This window comes from Crinia signifera, chromosome 5 (assembly GCF_055691185.1).
Source record: "Crinia signifera chromosome 5, ASM5569118v1, whole genome shotgun sequence".
Classification (NCBI taxonomy): domain Eukaryota; kingdom Metazoa; phylum Chordata; class Amphibia; order Anura; family Myobatrachidae; genus Crinia; species Crinia signifera.
In genome coordinates, this window is record NC_139221.1 from 216,171,029 (window position 1) to 216,192,809 (window position 21,781).

The window sequence follows — 21,781 nt, forward strand, 5'->3', positions numbered from 1 at the left end:
ACGTGGATAGTGGGGGTATGAAAAGGTCGTAGGACGCGTACCGCCTCATTGTACTGCCTCTTTGTACCATTAATTACACCCCCCCCATATCTAGTAAAGTTGCCATTGTGTACCCTCCCAGCACAGATGATGCTACCTCTGGCAGCAAGGTGTGTGTCCTCTCCACGAGTCTTCACCCTGCCGGATCTCCGCAGCATCGGTGCTCCACAGCACACAACTTCACCATACCGGGTCTCCGCTATGCCGCGCCAGGTCCCGCATCATGAGCTGGAAGCTCAGAGCTGCACAAGTGCTGGGATTCCCGAGTCAGCATTACCGCGCCGCTCTCTCCAAACAGCACATCAGCGCCGGAAACTGTGCAGGCGCTTTTGAAGAACGCTCTGGGGCTGGACACTAGAGTGACGCTGAGCCCCAGAACTGGACTATCGCTTAGCTTATACAGAGCTGCGTTGTCCCTGGGAAACAGGACAGCAGCGCTGTCAGCCTGCCAATGCCCGCAGCATTATTTAAAAAATTAATAGGGTGCAGGGGATTGTTAGCTTGGCCCCGGGCCCCCCCTGCACCCTCTATTGGGTACTTGTGTATTTTGGTGGCGCCCATCGCATCGCATACCATAACGCATGCGATGGTATGCGATGCGACGCGATTTCGTTCGATAGTGTGCGATGGCATACAATTTTCAAATTGTATGCCATTGTACATGGCATACAATGCCATACGATGCGATGCGATGCAATGCGATTAAACATTGTATAAGCACCCTGATGGGTGCTTATACAATGTTAAGCACCCTAATGGGTGCTGACAATGTTAAATGCACCCCCACGCCACCCCCCCACTATAAACGTGAACCCGAAGGGTGGCGAGCGCAGCGAGCCCGCTAGGGGCGGCGGTACGCGTCCTACGACCTTTTCATACCCCCACTATCCACGTTGGCGTGGAGTTGAGAATAGAATAGTGTGGCGAGCGCAGCGAGCGCAGCGAGCCACCGTGCCCGAAGCGTGGCGAGCGCAGCGAGCCCCGCGAGGGAGCGCGGATACGTGTGAAGCCCGCAAAGGGACGCGTTTACCTGTGAAGGTATCCGCGTCCGCTCGCCACGCTTCGGGCTCGGTAGCTCGCTGCGCTCGCCACACTATTCTATTCTCAACTCCACGCCGACGTGGATAGTGGGGATATGAAAAGGTCGTAGGACACGTACCGCCGCCACTCGCCACGCTTCGGGTTCACGTTTATAGTGGGGGGGGGGGGGGTGGCGTGGGGTGCATTTAACATTGTAAGCACCCATTAGGGTGCTCAAAAGCACCATTTAGGGTGCTTATGCGATTTTTCATCGCATAGGGGGTAAAAATCGCGTTGCATCGCATGCCATCCGGTACATGGCATGCGATGCGATGCGTTCATCGTGCGATGTACATCGGGGGCGCCGCTATAATACACAAGTATCCTCTATTGTTACGCCACTGTGCACACTGCTGTTCAATGTATTAATATATGCACTCTGTTCAATGTACCCTGTTCCTAAGTCATAGGTATAAAGCTAAGGGAGGAGACAGTGAGCACTCACAGACACTAAAGCAGAGGAATCTGTTTTGGTGATACAAAGTGGCTGTATGTGCCGGCAGTCACGGAAGCCTGGTTTACTAGTATATAGAGTAATGCAGGGGTCTGTGCGTCTGCAAGAGAAAGCCATGCCGCTCCTGGGTCTGCAGACTGTACACAGTAGCTAGCATGGTGGGATCCCCAAGGGGAAGTAGAAGGCTCAGTGGATGTTTACCACTTTCCAGTGTATCAGAGCCACTGGCCATAGGTCAACAAAACACATGAAAAAGGTTGACACCGCTTAGGTTGACATGGTCATGGTTAGAAGGTCGACAGAAGCAATAGGTCGACACGGGTTTTTCACGTTTTTTTTAATGACTTTTTCATACTTTACCATTAAAGTGGACATAGAGTTAGATTATGATAGCGTGCCCGAAGCATGGCGAGCAAAGCGAGCCATGGGAGGGGACGCAGGACACTTATACGATGTCCATGTCAACCTATGTCGACATAGAAGAATTTAAAAAAACTCATGGCGACATTTTTTCATGTCTATCTTTTCCATGTTGACCTATTCCATTGTGTCTACCTATGGCTTGTCGACCAATAGTGGTTGAACTATTGGCAGTGCCGACCTTAATTGTGTCGACCCTATGGCCCATACCTGAATATGTGGACCTTGTAGAAATATAACAGCTTGGTTCAAGCCGATGACTATCCACATCAGCAAATATCTTCCATTATATGTCAGCACGTGCCCCCTGACAGACAGACAGACATACGTACTGTATCTGCTTGATGCATCTGTACAGACCTGGCTATGGCCAGCAGGTACATAAGCAAACCTTTACTGAAAGTTGCTCTTATTGCATATAAAATGAACCAACATTATTATAATCATAGTAATTAACTGCATCAGGATTGAGTAATGAATGTCGTGTACTTACAGGCCCTTTACAGGTAACAGTATTATTCTGTGGCAAACACTCTGAGTGACACGAAGTACACGCGTAATTTTCAACATATTCCCGCGGATCGCTGCAAAAGGAGGGTAAAAAAATGATCAGAAATGCTGTAATAAACAAAACTCAGGCAGTATCACTGCTTTATGTTAAGCAAATACATTCCAAGGCTAAATACAAACCTCTAGAAAGTATTCACAGTTGTAGAAATGAAGCACCAACACAAATTGAAGATATTTATGTAGTGCAATGCTGGCCCTAGCAATATCTTCACGTGTCTCTTGTAAGTGGATTTAGTTAGCAATATATTACTAAGTGACATTTTCACTTGGTGGAATAGGGCCTAATTCATGTTAGTAAGTAATGCAAAAAAGCAAGCAGCTGGGCAAAGCCATGTTGCACTGCAGGTGGGGCAGATGTAACATGTGCAGAGAGAGTGCCCACACACGGTGCTACTGTATTTTACTTTGTGATGCGATCTCTGCTGTTTATCATTCCAGTTATTTCCTAACCATTCTACCAGTTACTTCTATCTATCCCCACTCCTCCGTTGTTCCACATCATTCTGGACTCTTTCACTAATCAGGCAACTGTTTTCTTTCTCCCCATATCTTTCTGCTTTTGATTTAATGCTATCTGTCCCTTTCCCATTATATATATATATATATATATATATATATATACTTAACTGTATATACTGTATATATATATATATATATATATATATATAAAAGAAAAATACCCAGCGCAAATCAGTCCCAAAGTGTCCAAAATATCAGGCTAAGTCCATAATCTTCCCATATGTGTGCAGCTTCAAAATTGGGATCCAACCACGGCTCCCACGAAGTATGCTTGTAAAGAAAAAAGAAATTGAAGCGCACCAGTCAGCAACAGGTAGGTACAATTTTTACTGATATACAGCTGACAAACATAGGTAAAAACATATAGGAATAAAAACTTCCCAAATGGAAAAGGCGGTACAGCAATACCAGGTGTCGATGGAAACCGTGGAGGGCGTGGTTACTCTATCCTGACGCTGTAGACGTCCTGGCTTTGGTCCGCTGTATCCTGTGGAAGTCGTGGCTGGTATTCGCTGTCCGGTGTTCTGACCGCAACTGATCACTGCTGTCCGGTTTCCATCGACACCTGGTATTGCTGTACCGCCTTTTCCATTTGGGAAGTTTTTATTCCTATATGTTTTTACCTATGTTTGTCAGCTGTATATCAGTAAAAATTGTACCTACCTGTTGCTGACTGGTGCGCTTCAATTTCTTTTTTCTTTACATATATATATATATATATATATATATATATATATATATATAAAACCCAATAGTGTTATACAGCGCCCATGTACAATTTACCAATATGATGATTTCAGTCTTTCCATTTGTAGTAAAATTTTATTAAAGGACTTGCCCTTTGGACATTGGAGAGTTCACATGCTCAGGCCACACTAAGGGGATCTTTTAAACTTCGCCCCTAAAAATTAGAGAAGTGATTACATCTTTATTCTGAAGGCTGGAAGTTTAAAATATTACCACCGGTTATTGTACCCTTAACCTGAACCTTAAAAATCAATTAAGGGACCATCCATTGGAGGTTAAGAACTAAGGGATTTTGTCATTATTGGCTACCCTTATCCCACTAAGCTTGAGCCACCTGTTCGAGGGGTCATTGGGAGTATGAATGCTCCTATATGTCACCTACAAACGGTTCAACTTTATAAAAATTAGAACTTAAAAATCTCTAATTAAAGATTAACAGTAATTGTACTTTTTTGAACAGCCAGTGGAATTAAACCGCTCAAAATTTTTTCCAAGTTTAAAGCATCTTTAATCTCTTGAAGATTCTTATTATATGTGTCAAACCCCTGATGAAGTCTCTTAAAGAGACGAAACGCGTCGGGTATTTGGTGTGATCCTAATTCCAAGAGAACACTTCTATTCCAAGAGTATCTAATTTTTATATGTTTTATAATAAATGTTTTATATTTAAAAGAAGTCTTGGTTGATAATATTTTACTACAAGTGGAAAGACTGAAATGATCATATTGGTAAATTGTACATGGGCGCTGTATAACACTATTGGTTTGTGTATTTGATTGTGGATCCCTCTAGTAGGGGATCTAGTGTTAGTAGCGACCACCCTTACTTAGCGCAAATATCTGGTGATATTGTATTGATATATATATATATTTATATATATATACACACACACACACACACACACACACACACACACACACAAACACACCAATGTCTCTCCATCATACAACTTCTGTCTATGCAATTCTCATCCCAGCTCTCCTTCATATTCCTCTTTCTCCCTTTTCTCTACCCAATATGGCTGTGACCTTATTATTCTATAATGCTGAGCTCATATTTTGTTCTGTACCCAGATCCTGGCCTCGCTATAATGCTGGGATTTCTGTCAGTGGTTTGCATGTCACTACCCAAAACAGCGAGTTTGTATGTGGTTTGTCCCCCATCGTCTGCTGATGTCTCAATCCTGCCATTTCAGCACCAGAGTGTAGACTGCAGTAATTGTAAGGATTTGGAATCTCGCTTGATATGTTGACCGTAATTGCAGAAAGATTCATTGGTAGAGGTTCAAGTGCAGTAAAGAGACCGGGATCTAATTATATTGTGGACATTTATACTGTGGACCTTTGCATCTCTTAATGGGCCAGATGCACTAAACTTCAAAAGTGATTAAATGGAGAGTGATAAACAGCCAGCCAATCAGCTCCTGCCTGACATTTTTTAACACAGAATGTGACATGGCAGGTAGGAGCTGTTTTTTTTTTTATCACTCTCCATTTTATCACCTTGGAAGCTTAGTGCATCTGGCCAAATGTGTAACTTTCTTCTTTACTAACTTGGGTAAATAAATTATCGCCTAAACAACAATTCTACTCCTTATCAGAATTGCCCTAAATTCTCAAAAGTGTAAGCTAATGCAGACAGACTAAGAGCACAACATTTCCATTGTGTTTAAAAGGCCACAATTCAGGTCACATGATCAGCTGAGTAGACATCATGGTGGTTGCTTCCATTTGTGCTTTTCAAAGAAATGTTCTACACTGGAAAGAACAGCAGAATCAACATTCTATAACTCTTTATCTCAGTGAAATTAACCTAGTTGCCATCACAATAGTGTGTTTATTAAATGTAACAAGGATAATGCCCAACATTGGAAATTCAAAGCTGCCCATACACTAAATGTTTACAGTAATTGTATTAATAATGAACTAGAGATGATATTAAATGAGTATTTTCAGATGTAAAAAATTATGTGGTGGGCCATTACACAAACATTGCTCAGGGCCATTGGAAATGTCAATAAGGAAGGAGGTACAGTGGGTACAAGGGAAATTTGAGGAAAAATTACTTCACAGAAAGGTAAGTGAACAAGTGGAATAGCCTCCCATCAGAGGTGGTAGAGGCGAAGACAATAGAACAATATAAACATGCATGGTATAGACAGAAGGATATTCTTAAAAAAAATAAGGATCAAATATGGTTTAAGGGTAACAGTATGGTTAAAAATTGGGTAGACTAATCGAATGGTTCGTATCTGCTGTCAATTCTATGGGTGAGATTTAATAGGATGAGAGATTCAGAAAGTGAGAGATTTGGGAAGAAATTTACAGCTTTTTTAAAGCGGCAATCATTTACACTGCAAAATCACACTGGTTTTGCAGTGTAAATGATTGCTGCTTTAAAAAAACTGGAGATTTCTTCCCAAATCTCTCACTTTCTGAATCTCTCATCCTATTAAATCTCACCCTATGTTTCTATGGTAACAAGCTCCTCTACTGAGGTATACCAGCACTCTTCTTCCTTCAATGACCAACACTGATTGAGGTTATTGGCATCCTAGATAAAATTGCAAGTAAGTCAAATTGTTCAAGAGGAAATGGTACTTATGTACTATCTGGGCGCCCGATTTAGAATCGGGCACATCGCATCGCATGCGACCATCGGATGCGATGCGATGACCCGATTTTTCCATAGGAATCAATGTTAAAATGGACTGAGTCCATTTTAACATGGAATTCAATGGGAAAAAGGGGTCCTTTTCATACCCCTACTATCCAAGTGGGCATGGAGTTGGATATAAACCTGTGGCGAGCGTAGCGAGCCACCGAGCCCGAAGCATGGCGAGCGTAGCGAGCCCCGCAAGGGGACACAGAATACCGTTCGCTCGCCACGCTTCGGGCTCGGTGGCTCGCTACGCTCGCCACAGGTTTATATCCAACTCCATGCCCACTTGGATAGTAGGGGTATGAAAGGACCCCTTTTTCCCATTGAATTCCATGTTAAAATGGACTCAGTCCATTTTAACATTGATTCCTATGGAAAAATCGGGTCATCGCATCGCATCGCATCCGATGGTCGCATGCGATGCGATGCGATATCGTATCGCATCGCATCTGATTGTATGCCTTAACTTAAGGCATACAATCAAAAAATCGGGCGCCCAGATACTACATAAGTACAGAGGAAATAATTAAAACCAGTTGGGAGCATTTGTAAAAACATGTGCCAAGAAAATAGTCTCTACTACCCATAACTCCCAATATGATATTTATTATTGCTATTGCTTCAATCATCAGAGGTGCATACCATTACTTCTCTTATTTGTGGTCGCACTTCAGAGATGGTGTTAGGTGCTCATCAGTAGCTCAATGGCAGGTATTCAATGCTGTGGGTGAGTGGTGACAGTGAGCAGAGCTTCCTGCTCGCTGTCACCACTCACCCTAACAGTATTCAATGCAGCCCCCTCATACTCCAATTTCCCCTGGCTCCATTATTTGAGTGAGGGGGAATTGGCGTATGCGGCTCCTGAACCAGCGAGACTCGCGGCTAAATACAATGAGTTTCCTGCTTTAGCCGCAGGTCTCGCTGTTTTGGGGAATTCTCGCCGTTCTGTGACGGCGAGGATTTCCCCGGAACGTTGAATAGAGCGAGCGGCCGGCGTGGGGGTTAAACAGCGAGGATCGCTAGTTTTCTGCAATCCTCGCTGTTTAACCCCCTCGCTAGCCGCTCGCTGTGGCATTGAATACACCCCAATGTCACATTCTTACATAAAGAGAGACTCAAGATTAAAGGGGATTTTTAGTAGCTCTAAAAACGTCACTGGAAATATTGTAAATCAGTTGAGGATGTTTGTTTCTTCTCAGGTTACATATGCTGGTTGGAAACACAGCTGTTCAATTATTTTTAATTAGTAATAAAAACCCAGAAGCTAAACCTGGAGATGTATTTTAAATTAAAGGCTTTGGTCACCTGGAAGAGTTTGCTCATGAAAAAATAATTAAAATAAAAAAGACAAGCCATATGTCGGTGTCATCGATATGACAACTTGCTGGTGAACACAGAGGCCTACTTATTACTTTATAATATACTTATGCTTATTTTTAGGTCCTATTTTTGTCAACACTATTTCTAAACCAGCCAACACTTTTTTGGGTACTTGTGTATTTTGGCGGCGCCCCCGATCTCCATCGCGCGATGTTTTCATCGCATGCGCATGCCATGCACCCGATGGCATGCAATGCGATGCGGCGCGATTTTTGCCCCCTATGCGATGAAAGATTGTATAAGCACCCTAAAGGGTGCTTACAATGTTAAATGCACCCCCATCCTCCGACCTTTTCATACCCCCACTATCCACGTCGGCGTGGAGTTGAGAACAGAAAGTGTGGCGAGCGCAGCGAGCCACCGAGCCCTAAGCGTGGCGATCGGACGCGGATACCTTCACAGGTATCGGAGTCCCCTCCCGGGCTTCACAGGTATTCGCGTCCCCTTGCGGGGTTCGCTGCGCTCGCCACGCTTCGGGCTTGGTGGCTCGATGCGCTCGCCACACTTTCTATTCTGAACTCCACGCCGACGTGGATAGTGGGGGTATGAAAAGGTAGGAGGACGCGTACCGCCGCCCCTCGCGGGCTCGCTGCGCTCGCCACGATTCGGGTTCACGTTTATAGTGGGGGGTGGCGTGGGGGTGCATTTAACATTGTAAGCACCCATTAGGGTGCTTATACAATGTTTAATCGCATCGCATTGTATGGCATTGTATGCCATATACAATGTCATACAATTTTAAAATTGTATGCCATTGTACAATATCGCGCGATATCGCGTTGCATCGCATACCATCGCATGCCTTATGGCATGCGATGCGATGGGCGCCGCCAAAATACACAAGTACCCTTTTTTGTTTTTTATTATTAGCTAGGTCGACAGTCAAAAGTTCAAAATGGGGTTTTCAACTTTTTTTTGAGCCGACATGTGCCAACAGGCATTATTTCATGCCCTACCACTAGAGGGAGAAAAGTGTGCTTAGCTAGGTTCCGTGTCCGAATCATGTCTTTGTTGATTATATCGACATTCAGGCCAAAAGTGTGCTTAGCGAGGTTCCTTGTCAACCAAGCCATCGTCGACCTAAGGCTTGTGTTGACCTTCCATCCATGTCGACCATAGGCCATGTAAAGGAACCGGGTACATTTACAGGGTCCATATCGACATATGTTGACATAGATACCAACCCATGAAAAACTTGCATGTTGACCTATTTCAGGTGTCGACCTTCAGTGGTCGACCCAATGGATGTCGACCTTTACTTGGTTGACAAAATGACTTATGTTCTCTAGTAATGGAACCATACAGTGTTGATTAGGTCAACACCTAAGAATGTCCGACACTACACACTACACTAGGTCAACATTGACAGAAGGCCGGCACAAGCAGATGAACATGGTCAACACAGGAACAGGTTAAAGCAAGTCTCTATATTTTTTTTAAAACCGACTTGTTCATGCTTTACCATCCCAGTGGGCACAGAGGGAGAACATAATAGTCCGAAGCATGGTGACCGCAGTGAGCCATGTGAAGGAACGTGGTACATTTACAGTGTCCATATCGACATATGTCGACATAGACACCAACCCATGAAAAACTTGCATTGACATTTTCCTGTGTGAAGCATGTTCATGTTAACCTTTTGCTTGGGTCAACCTTCTGTCAATGTTGACTCAATGAATATCGACCATTCTTGGGTGTTGACCTAATCCCTGTCGACCATTAGTGGTTGACATAGCGATGTCGACCTAGACACTGTTAGTAATATATACCACAACCACTGTTAATACAGCTGCTCAGGATGGAGCAATTATTAGATTGAGATTTTACTTTTAGGAGCTAAAACAGATGACATTTTTGTGTATCTCATTTAAAAAATAAAGCTAGATGATGGTTATTTATTTGCTAAATAAACTGCATTGTTTGACCTGACCTGTTTTCATTATAATAATGATGCATTATAAATAGTAATAAATTAAAAAAGCATCATATCATTTTTCTAAATTAACAGTATTTATAACGAAATGTATTGTTAATAAAATGACAAGCTCTATCTGAGAGTAAGCACTGACTAGGTAGTGTAGACTTTATACTGTACAATGGAGGTTATTCCCCCATGCGAACACAGCCCTGCTGCAAATGAACCTGAATACGATCTAATATGTAGCAGGTGTCACTGTGAAACTGCTGTCTGTAGCAAGGTTCAGCCAGCATCTAAACGCTTTTTAGATCTCTCTGTAGGAAAGGCCAGCTAAAATGAATAAACATCTATCCAAAAGATTTTGAATAGATTTTAAGAAGTCTGGTTAATGTTATCAAAGGATAAGTGAGAACGGAAAAAAACAACAAGAAATGATTAGGAAATGTAAGCCCATATGAAATATAAAACCTGCTCTCTAATTATACGTCTATGCATTTAATAAATCTTACTGATGACATAGAAAGCTAGATTTCCAAGAAAGCTAAAGGACAGGATAAGACCAAGATTAAAGGCAGGTTTAAGGCAATCAAGACTTATTTGTTCAATTTATTTAGAGCGTTCTGCGTATTTCAGGGCTAAATCCACAGCACTTTACAGAAACATTGGACATATATTACGCAAATCACTATGACTCCTTCTGCTATACTCAGTGGTCTAATTACGTCTGTTGTGAAGGCCTCTGGCTCTCTTTATGGCACAGAATTCGGTACTTGTTTCCTAGAATGGCCACAATCGCGGCCATCGTGTACCTTTATTCCTTTGAAATCAGGTCCATTTTGCCGGCAAAGGGAAAATTGCGTGCATCGCGTCGGTCGGGACCATTAACATTGGCCCCGACGCGACCGACGCGATGCCCGCGATTTTGCCATAGGCTTCAATGTTAAAATATTTTTTAACATTGAAATAGGGAGCATCGCGTCGGTCTTGTGCCATTATAATGGCACAAGATGAGATGGACTTGATAAAGTCCATCTCACATAGTAAAAAATGTGAAATGGGCCAATATGACCCATTTCACATTAGATATGGCCCCGTCGTCACCCCACTATTGAAGTGAACCCGAAGCGTGGCGAGCGGAGCGAGCCCGCGAGGGGCGGCGGTGCGCGTCCTCCGACCTTTTCATTCCCCTACTATCCACGTCGGCGTGGAGTTGAGAATATATAGTGTGGCGAGCGCAGCGAGCCACCGAGCCCGAAGCGTGGCGAGGGGATGCGTATACCTGTGAAGTTATACGCGTCCGCTCGCCACGCTTCGGGCTCGGTGGCTCGCTGCGCTCGCCACACTATATATTCTCAACTCCACGCCGACGTGGATAGTAGGGGAATGAAAAGGTCGGAGGACGCGCACTGCCGCCCCTCGCGGGCTCGCTACGCTCGCCACGCTTCGGGTTCATCGTCAATAGTGGGGTGGGGTTTACACTGTAAAATTGGGGGTCTAGGGAATATTTTACATTGAATCCAATGTAAAATCGGGTCCCAGGGACCCTATTCACATTTGATTCAATAAAAAAATCGGGTCGGTAGCGTTGGTCGCATCGCATGCGACCAAATCGCATGCGATGCGATCGACACGATTTTTCCGACACGACCACCCCGATGGAAATCGGTGTGGCCGTGCTAGGAAACAAGTACCCAGAATTCATTAGGCAAAACTAAATACACAATCAAATGCCTTGCCTTTTGAGACTTTGAGCCATCTGATTAACCAAATAATACCAAAATGTTTTTATGTTTGATGGGATCAAATATTCTACACATGGGCCAGATGCACTAAGCTTTACAAGTGATAAAATGGAGAGTGATATATATATATATAGCACTCCTCAAGACATGCTTATCGCCAGGTGCCATCCTCCCAAGTTAAAAGCAAAACTCTAGCATACCCAACATAATGGTAGGCCATATAAATAGGAAAATAAGAAACAAACAAAAGGAAAACAGGAAGTGAAAGTAGAGAAAAAGGAAAAGAAAAAAGAATAAGGGAACACCTTGGGGTGAGTCCTAAGGCTAAAATGGGATTAAGTCAATATGTATAGTATGATACTGTAAAGGGGAAGGGGAAAGGACGTTCTGAGATATCAACCATGGGTCCCATATTTTAGCAAATGATTTAGAGCACAGGTCTGCAACCTGTGGCCCTCCAGATGTTGTTAAACTACATGTCCCAGCATGCCCTGACAGTTTTGGCATGCTCTTATAGGAAAAAATGTGGCAATGCATGTTGGAACATGTAGTTTCACAACATCTGGAGGGCCACAGGTTGAAGACCCATGATTTAGAGGAATGATTAATATTGCTAGTCATATATTCCATGATATAGATGTACCAGATGTGAGATGAAAATCAAGGGAATACAAGGGGGAGTGAGTGGTTTCCAATTTGACACTATCTGTAATGACGTGGCACTGACTACATGACACATTCATTTATTTTGAGGTCTAGTCAACACAGAGAGGATCGTATGGAATAGGAATATTATTTAAACGTGTCTGGAGGCCGATTAATTTTTATCTTAGGACAGGACCACTATATATATATGGAGAAAGGTACCTTCAGTGGCACATCCTCTACAGAATCTCTTATTTACCAAGACATTCTGCTAAATCAAGAGGGTACAGAGTACCATCTATATGGTAAAAAATATATATATATATATATATATATATATTCCTTAAGTCTAACACAAATTGAGTAAGAGGCAGAAATAGCGTAGAGCTTGGCCCAATCCTCATTCTCTAAAGCACTGCCCAAATCCACCTCCCAAGACTTCTCATGAGAATCACGTGTAGAAATCTCTTCAGCAAGCTGTGTATGTAAGATGAAAATGAAGCCTTTAGTCCAGGAAAATACAGGGCTTCAAAAGTGGAGAGGGTTCTGCTAGAGTGAAGATGTTTCACAGTAGATTGATAATGCCTAAACTGTAAAAATTGGTAAAAGAAGAAGAATTGGTAGAAGAAAGAATCTAGGAGAAATAAGGGAAACCCTAGTCATATAATTTAAGTAGAGAATGTCTCTCTGTTTCCACAGAGAAAAATATATTCTATCCTTACCCAGGGGAAAGGCCGGATTGTGAAAAAATGGAATGGGAGAAGGGGCTAATCAAACTTCCTATTAGCATAATCCCAAATAGAGAGAGAGTGGAAAATTATCAAATGAGCAACAACGTTGCCAGGATGATGAGACGTTGAAAACTAGAGGAGAGCCGAAACCACAGAAAGGCTAAATAAATTTGACTCAATAACAGCCTAGACCTTCCGAGTACCAAGATTACACCCAAAGTCTTCTACTGGACAGTCACATTTATTTAAAGCATTAAATATTATGGGTCTGATTCGGAGTTGGGAGCAAAGCAAAAAAAGGAGTAACTTTGCCCCTGGAAAAACCATGTTTAAATATATTCCATTTTTGCATGCAGGGTAAATACCCTGCATTTTTTGGCATGGTGGCTGTTGCATGTAGCCACATGCAAGATAGCTTTTCTGTTTACACTGCATTTTAGATATGAGCTAGGACACACCCATCCCACATCTAAATCTATGTGCTCATTTTAAATCTCCCCCACCAGTAGTGCACAATGGTTTTGCCAAGGTAGAAAGCCCTTTAAACCACTGCTTTCCAAAGGAATTTACTCTTGCAGTTGGCTGTGTTTGTAATGTAGCGCTGATGCTTCCTGCTCCTTTCACTTGTGTTCTTATCTCTCTACTGACCTCCTGACAGCAATTGCTTGTTATCCTCCACATCAATCACACTCATGTTTCACCTATGATATTACTAGCATCTAACACACCAGCAGCAGCTTATCACGCTAAGAGCGCCGCTATAACAGTTCCTGCTTCGCTTCAGTAGCGAGGTGAAGCAGGAGGGGACACTGACAAGATCTACTAAGATCTTGCCGCCGAACCGGGGGGCGCTAACTCCCCCCTCCGGCGATGTCCCCTCCAGCTGACAGCACGTCAGTTAAAACTGACACGCTGTCTCCTCCCCCCCGGCCGGCTGGACTGCGCATGCGCGGGATCTCGATACTCACGCGAGATCCCAGGGAAGCTCAAAGCCAGCAGCAGGGACAGCGCTGTCCTTGCTGTAGGCATAGGGCATCGCCGTCTGCAGCTGTCGAAGTCGATAGCTGCAGGCAGCGGAACGGTCAGCGATGCTGACCGTTCATAAATCAGGCAGGAGGCAGGGGTGCACTACGAAATATCGTAGCTGCGCTATGCCTCCTGCCCCACACCGCCGCCGATAAAGTACCTGGCCAGCAGGTGTGATAGATCAGGGGAAGCGCTATCCCCTGCCTTAAGGCACAGGGATAGTACATATTCCCCTGATCGTTAGTTAATAAATCTACCCCTAAAAGTGGTCAGAAATGGGCTTTGAAACTGAGTGAATATAATTACATTTGCAGAAATAAAATACAAATCTAAAATCAAATAGTTACCCTGCAAATATGTTACAGGATGAGACGCACTCCTTTCCACGGCTAAAGTCCTTACAGGAAAAGCACTGAGAAGGCCCAGGACCCCAGCAACCTTGGTCAGAACATAATTGATGACAAACACTTCCATTGGCAGCTACAAAATAAATAAATGAGATATGAGCAAGAATTCTAACTAAACTGTAATTATATTATTTAGTTTAACCTTTACAGTAAAATATCATGATATGTAAATAATTCTAGTTCCATGGGTATATATATCTATATGTATATCATCTATGTATATGTTTAGTGTCCGTGTGTCTAGGAAACACTTCCACCTGTTGGCAGCAAGTGAAACTACATCTCTTTCTCTCACACATGCTCAAACACAGAGGCAAGTGATTGTGCATGTATGTACAAGGTAGCAGACTAGCTTTTGAAGAATTAACATGTGTGTGTGTTTGTTGCAATGGCGGCACTCCAGTGGCTAAATTAATTAAACAGAAGCCTGTTTTTCTTCAACATTTAGAGAATTTATTTATATCGCCTGGCCTTACGCTAATATACATTTTTTCCATTTATTTATTTTAAAACTGTTCCCCCTTTCTACTGCTCCTGTCGCCCTAGCCTCTGGTGCTGCTCCTTGCATCCCTTTTCCAGGGCACTGCTGAAAGGTACAGCAAAAGTGGGACATTTTCACCCCACCTTAGCAGCCTTTTCTTCTACCGCTGAATCACGACGGAGGACTTACCACACTCTTCTGGGCTATTGTTGTTTTCAATTTTCTTTTGCTGGTTTGTTCTGAAGATATTTGTCCAGTTTAGAGAGTCAGCATAGCAGAGCTTTTTATTCCCTCGAAGTATAATATCACCATCGCTAATTTCTTTGAGGGATCGTAATCCCAATGACTTTATCTGTAGATCCACTAGACCAAGAGAATATCCGCTAGAACAATAAAAAGAATGTTATCAGCAGAATGTATCCTTATTTGCATAATGTAAAGCCAACCCTGCCTTCATCAGAAATGCACATGGGGTATTTTAAATCTGCTGCAGGAACCCAAGTGGGAAGCAGCTGAAACAGATTTATTGTATTCTCTCTTCAAGCAATAGCATTTCCAGACTAGTTTAATTTTATATTCCGAGTATGTTGCTTGTATTTTTAAACTACAACTAAGATTTGAGTTTGGTAAAATCTCTTCCAAATCTAAATCTTTCTGCACATTTAAAATCTGAGCCCCATAGAGAGCCAAGGAACTGATTCAGGTCACGACAGCACTTGGACATATGCAGCAAAGTACCAATGATTGGTACTTTCTGCGTGTGCTGAACCTGTACTGGGCACATGCATTACCAGTCTGCAATGTCGGATGCAGATGGGCAGCGGACAGTCTGTCATTGACACTATGCTGCTGTTTGGGGGTATTGAGAGTGACAGCCTCCTTTTCCGGCCATTGTGGGGAAGGAATAAGTCCAGGACATCCGTCAGAAGCCAGCCAGCCAATCGGGTTGCAAGTTATTACTAATCCAAGCTGCATTCGGAACGTTTCCTCCACATCTGAATTAGGCCCAATGTGCACAGTTACTTGCTTGTGTGTGTGTGGTGGTGGTGGTGGTGGTGGTGGGGGGTCACTCCCACCTCAGAAACCTCCCACTAATGTCTTATAATTTCATCCATAATGATCGTGAGCCATTTGTGACTGGCTGATTAAATCTTGATCCCTTCCACTGAGTATATTGATAGTATTTTGGTTATATGTATGTATTTAATTAGTATTTTTTTTATCTCACAATAGTATTCTTACTAGCATAGTCCAGACCCAGAACAACTGTCTTATGTATATGATACTTCAAGTGTATACGGCAGGCATGGCTAAACCAGCTGTGGTGAAACTGCAAGTCCCATGATGCTTTGCCACCATTTTGCTATTAGGGAAAGCTAAAACTATGGCAAGGCATGCTGAGACTTGTAGTTTCGCAACAGCTGGAGGGCCACAGTTTGGACTTGCCTGGTGTACGGTAACACTATCATGCCATTCATGCTATTTATCGCCTGGCATAAACCAAGTGACTACAGTATGTTACTGGTTTCTCCTATGGTAAATATGGCACATAGACTACTCTGTAGGAGCTGGACACATCTCAATAGTTTATTTTTATCAACCCATTTTTTACATAAATTGACATCTCTTCATCAGGCCCTGTGTATGGCTTGGATGCAGAGGGGGATTTAGACAGCATGGCGCCCTAAGCAAGATACCAGTTTGGGGCCCTCTTCCCTCATACAATCCATAGCACTATATTTTTTGCTGCTGAATACAGGTGGCAGCGATAGAGTACCTATTACGCCAATAGAGTACCTATTGGCTTTGTACCTGTGTCATATTAAAGTAATCTGACTGCCCCCATACAGTGGATGAAACCATTAGTGTGTCCAAACATTTTTTGATCCTATCAAAGGGACTTTGGGAGTGTGAGCAGGTCAATGTGGTGTCATGACATCATGCGGTAGTCACGCAACATTTTGGATGGCCAGGATATCTTTATGGGGACCCTTGGGACTTGCTGGACCCCAGACACGCGCCTAGGTTGCCATATGGAAAATCCGACTCTGCTTGGATAGGTAAATTAAAGTTTAGAAGTTGGCTAAACTCATTTATAAAACAGAGTTTACATATAATACATACATACTAATTGTAAAAATATATAACTCAGATGTACTTACAGATGCTTTGTTCTGCCTCTGATTATTTCAAGGTTTTCAAAAATACTCAGGTCAGTGAAATTTTCTGGCCACCACTGAATTAATAAAAACCCTGTAAAATAAGATTATGGTGTTAAAATAATCATAATTTAAGGAGAAACGATCAATGTAAATATACATATGACGATAGGAAAATACAACTGGATTTAGAGATCCATGTGACATTTCCTGCTAAGGCATGTATTCAATGCGGCCGGCGAGGGTGTTTTTATATCGAGGATCACCTTAAACAAGCCATCCTTGCCAATTAACCCCAGCAATGGCCGCTCGCCCTATTCTACGTTCCAGGGGACTCTGATTCTGCCGAATGGCGGGGTTCGCGGCTAATGTAGCGAGCACACTGCATTTAGCCTCAAGTCTCGCCATTTTGGAGGCCACACACGCCGTTTCCACCTCGCTTTTTAGGAATAGTGAGGTGGAAACAGTGAGTGCAGGGGGTGAGTAAAATACTGAGGGAGGGCTATAGCTCATAGCTCACATCTTTGACATTGAATATACCCATTTGTGTGAACTGACCTTCTATTTCTCGAACTGTTCTAAAGAAGTTCAATTTCTCTGTATCCAGTTTTGGTGTTTTGGTGAAACGGTCACTAAAAATAGAAATCAGTTTACAATTTAATGCCTCATATGAACTGAATAACAATGTATATTTGTTAGTTTAAAAAAAAAAAAAAACTTCTGTTAATAAGAAACTTTCAGATCAACTTAATGATAAATGGATTGGTTTTTCACATAAATTCTTCATGGATCTATGCAGGGTTGGGCTGAGGCTAACAATATACCTGGCATTCATTCAGTGAATGGAAAACGGAGACATAGCTACAAGCTGCTTTCCAGAGTGTGACTGTGCAACGTGATGTCATGATGTCACACTAAACCCATGAACTAGCGAGGGATGTAGTTAACATCCAGGTCATCGGGATGCCAGCAGTCAAAATACCACTACCATAATACAGACTAGTATCCAGAAGACCGGCTACATAATCCAGGCATCAATGGAGATGCCTGAAGCAGGGGGAGGATTAGGCACTAGGGGGTGGGTTAGGGTGCAGGGGAAGGTTAGAGTTAGGCTGCGGGGAAGGAGAGTTAGGGCACTTAGAAGAGGGTGAGGTTAGGCTGTGGGGAGGTGAGTTATGGTTAGGGTGCAGGGTACGAAGTTTATTGTTAGGCACCAATGGCCAGGATTAGGGTTAGGCTATAGATGTGGGGGAGGTTATAGTTAGGCTGTAGGAAGGGAAATGGGGGGACCAGGAAGAAGGTAAGCATACTTACAGAACCCCTGTAAGGATGCCCTTAATTTGGATACCGGTGTCGCTATTCTGACCACCAGCATCCCTTCCGTCAGTCATCCATATTTATTTCATTAGAGATCCCCTGCCAGATCATTGGGAGGTGAAATCGTTCAGCAGTCCTCCGGTAATCCAAATCATTGGCCCTCCTGGCATTTTTGCCAGTTATCAACAATGTACATACTGTGCAAATTAGCTAATTGGGTACTAAGAATCAGGAATGCAAGAACTAATCAGGACAGAGCATCTGAACCAATTTTGTGTCATTTATATCATGTTATATATTTCCTTTATTGTACACAAAGCTCCACTTGTAGATGGAGAAGTATTGGAGAGTGATAGATGTGAGAGATAAATGACAACCATTCTGCTGATTACTGCCATGTATAGACAGTGTTTAAAAATTACATTTAGGGGCTAATTGGTTGGCAGTGACATCACTAAGGGGATGTGGCTCACACCCGGGTGTCACCCACTGAGGGGTAACACCAAAATGCCTGTTCCTCCTCAGCAACAGGAGCCAGGTGCTGCACTGTAACATTACATGCACCTCCTGTAACCGTGAAGGAGCCGGCAGCGCAGTCAGTCAAGTCTCTGGGGGCAGCCCGCATCTCCCTGACCGCTGAGTGATGAAAACAGAGGCCAGTCTGTGAGGCCATGCCCTCTTCTGTGAGGTAACATTCATCTTGCATGGTCATGCCCCTTTTACTGATGCATTAGCCTATGAATAGGGACAATGGGGCAGATTTATTAAGCTTGGAGAAGAGATAAACTGGAGATAAAGCGGAGAAAAAGTAAAAGGAGATAAAGCACCAGCCAATCAGCTGTGTTTGAAAAAGACAGTTGGGAGTTGATTGGCTGGTGCTTTATCTCCTTTTACCTTTTCTCCGCTTTATCTCCAGTTTATCTCTTCTCCGAGCTTAATAAATCTGCCCCAATATGCCTTACCAGGTGTCATGGAGCATAGAGGTGCTTTTGTTGGAACTGTAGTTTGTCTCTGGTACTTGTTCCTAGCACGGCACCCCCGATTTCCATCGAAGTGCATCTTAGACAATCGCATCGCATGCAATATGGCGACATGCGATGCATGCGATGCAATGCTATTTTTAATTGTACAAGCACCCTGATCGGTGCTTACAATGTTAAATGCACCCCCATTGTCAACGCCCCCAATGTTAAATGCACCCCCAATGTCAAAACTTCGGAGGACTCGTACCGCCGCCCCTCGCGGGCTCGCAGCGCTCGCCACGCTTCGGGTTGGCGTTGATAGTGGGGGTGGTGTTGACAATGGGGGTGCATTTAACATTGTAAGCACCCATCAGGGTGCTTGTACAATTAAAAATTGTATGCCATTTGCTGGCATGCAATGATATGCGATAGTTCATTGTACCAGCACTCCTGTTAATTTAAAGGGAATATCGCATTGCATCGCACGCATCGCACACCACTAATTATGGTATACGATGGGCGCCATGCTAGGAAACAAGTACCTTGTCTCTCTCCATTTTATCACTCTTTAAGGCTTAGTAGTTGTGCTGAAGTGTATTCAAAACTGTTTTGCATTGTGATGCTAACCTATACCATAACATGGTTAGATGGGTGTGGTATAGCTTAACGTTGAAATCCCGATTGCCGGGACTAATGGGCCCCATACATCAGCAATCACAATTAATGGATTTCCAGATCCAGGGATTTTTTGGCCAGATAAATGGATTCTACAATCTATCTGACTTTGCCCACACATTACAGATTTATTTCAGTGATCGGCAGATTTTTCCATCTAAAGATTGCATCTTCATATCTGAAAATTGCCCAATCGATTGTCATTTCAGCTGTTCATAATGTAAATAGATGAAGAAGACGAATTGGGTATGGTCACACATAAAAAAGATCAGCAGATAATACCAGATTATTAAACATGTTTAAAAATCTGATTAAGCAATCGATTGGCGATCCCTATTAATTTTTTATTGGGATTGCCAAAAGGGGGAGCCCACACATCTAAAATTAATTGTGGCAATCATCTCCAGATCTGAGGATTGTCACAATTAATTGATGATGTATGGGGCCCATTAGACAGCGGGGCGAGTGCAATGAATTCTCCCTCTATGGGGGTTGTGGACCCCCATGAGGGAGAATAGCCGCTGCCCATCTGTTGGGGTTTTAACAGTTGGGATTCAGACGTTGGTGTCATGACTGCTGGAATTCCGACTGTCGGTCAGTCATCCGGCACCTGGTTATATAGGATTGGGGCCTGAGCTCTCAGAACTTGTATCTGACAACTCAGTTTTGGGGGACAGGGGGAAAGGACGGTCAGTCGCACAGGTTTATTTACAAATGTATTTCAGACAGGACCCTCATGGAAGTAGGTCCTGATGAAGCTCTGTTTGCGAAGTGTACACTGACCTAACCCTCAGTGTGTTATTCCCTCTTCCCCTCCCCGCTTATCTGACAACTCATCATACTGTTCCCACTCCCACCCAATCATGAAAATGGCTGAATAAGAGATTGGCTTTACCACGCAATAACATTTCATTTTAGTACCATTTTAGTATCATTTTTTATTTTTATTTTGCACAGTCCAACAAATGTATTAATATTCTTTTAAAATGATAAAACAGACAACATACCCATTTTTTGCTACCAACAGGATGCTTATACTTCCTTGTACCTTGGTACAGTTTTCAAAAGAATCAATGTTTGTGGCATTTACTGATAAAACAGATGTAAGGGGTCCAACTCCAATGCCTTTGCAAATTACATCTGAAAATCAAAAATAGATTTGTTAGTACTCACTCATCAAATGGAAATATATCCTTAGCCCTCTTAGCACTAAATAGAAATTACTTTTGACATAGCTTTTAACTTAGTTATGTAGTTATTGTGTATGATGTTGCCTTTAGAGGAACACAATAAATTATCTGATTGTATATACAGTGGAGGTGGGTAATGCACCAAGAACATTGGTTATATTCTGTAGGGCAATAGAACAAATACAGGTGATATGATATTAGGGTCCAAAATACTTTACTCATACAGCAAGGCTAGCACACATGGGGGGTAATTCAGACCTGATCACTGCTGAGCGAACAGGTAGACGCTGCCCCACTATAGTAAAATCCCACTCTAGGAATTATTGTGGGTGCTGTGCAAATGAATGTGTACGGCTTGCAAAGAATTTGCAGCTGAGCAAAAATTACCCAAATCCTTTGTTGGACGATCACCATTAAATGATTTTTACATTGGGAGCCAGTCATTGCAAGCTAGGAGTAGCCAGGGACTTACTCGGCTGCTGCGATGAAAACAGGAATATCCGGCCTGGAGCTGACATTACACACCCTCCCATAAATGGGTACCCCTGCGTTTTCCTAGGCATTTTTTTCTAGCACACCTGCTTTTTTTCTGAGTACTCCCAATAAACAGAATGCTCTACTTCCTGTCACACCTTGCGAACAGCTATCAGAGAAAAAA

The 21,781-nt window shown here is 43.0% G+C and overlaps 1 protein-coding gene across 1 annotated transcript in view; it reads right to left on the reverse strand.

Moving 5' to 3' along the window:
• The window catches only part of EGFR (epidermal growth factor receptor), a 183,456-nt gene that overhangs the window by 40,996 nt on the left and 120,679 nt on the right, over positions 1–21,781 (reverse strand). Inside the window, exons 9-14 of the mRNA XM_083188535.1 lie at positions 20,941–21,073; positions 17,538–17,611; positions 16,983–17,073; positions 15,010–15,203; positions 14,280–14,412; positions 2,487–2,577 (exon numbers count right to left, since the gene is read on the reverse strand). Coding sequence (XP_083044661.1) covers positions 2,487–2,577; positions 14,280–14,412; positions 15,010–15,203; positions 16,983–17,073; positions 17,538–17,611; positions 20,941–21,073 — 716 coding nt within the window. The remainder of the gene's footprint in view (positions 1–2,486; positions 2,578–14,279; positions 14,413–15,009; positions 15,204–16,982; positions 17,074–17,537; positions 17,612–20,940; positions 21,074–21,781) is intronic.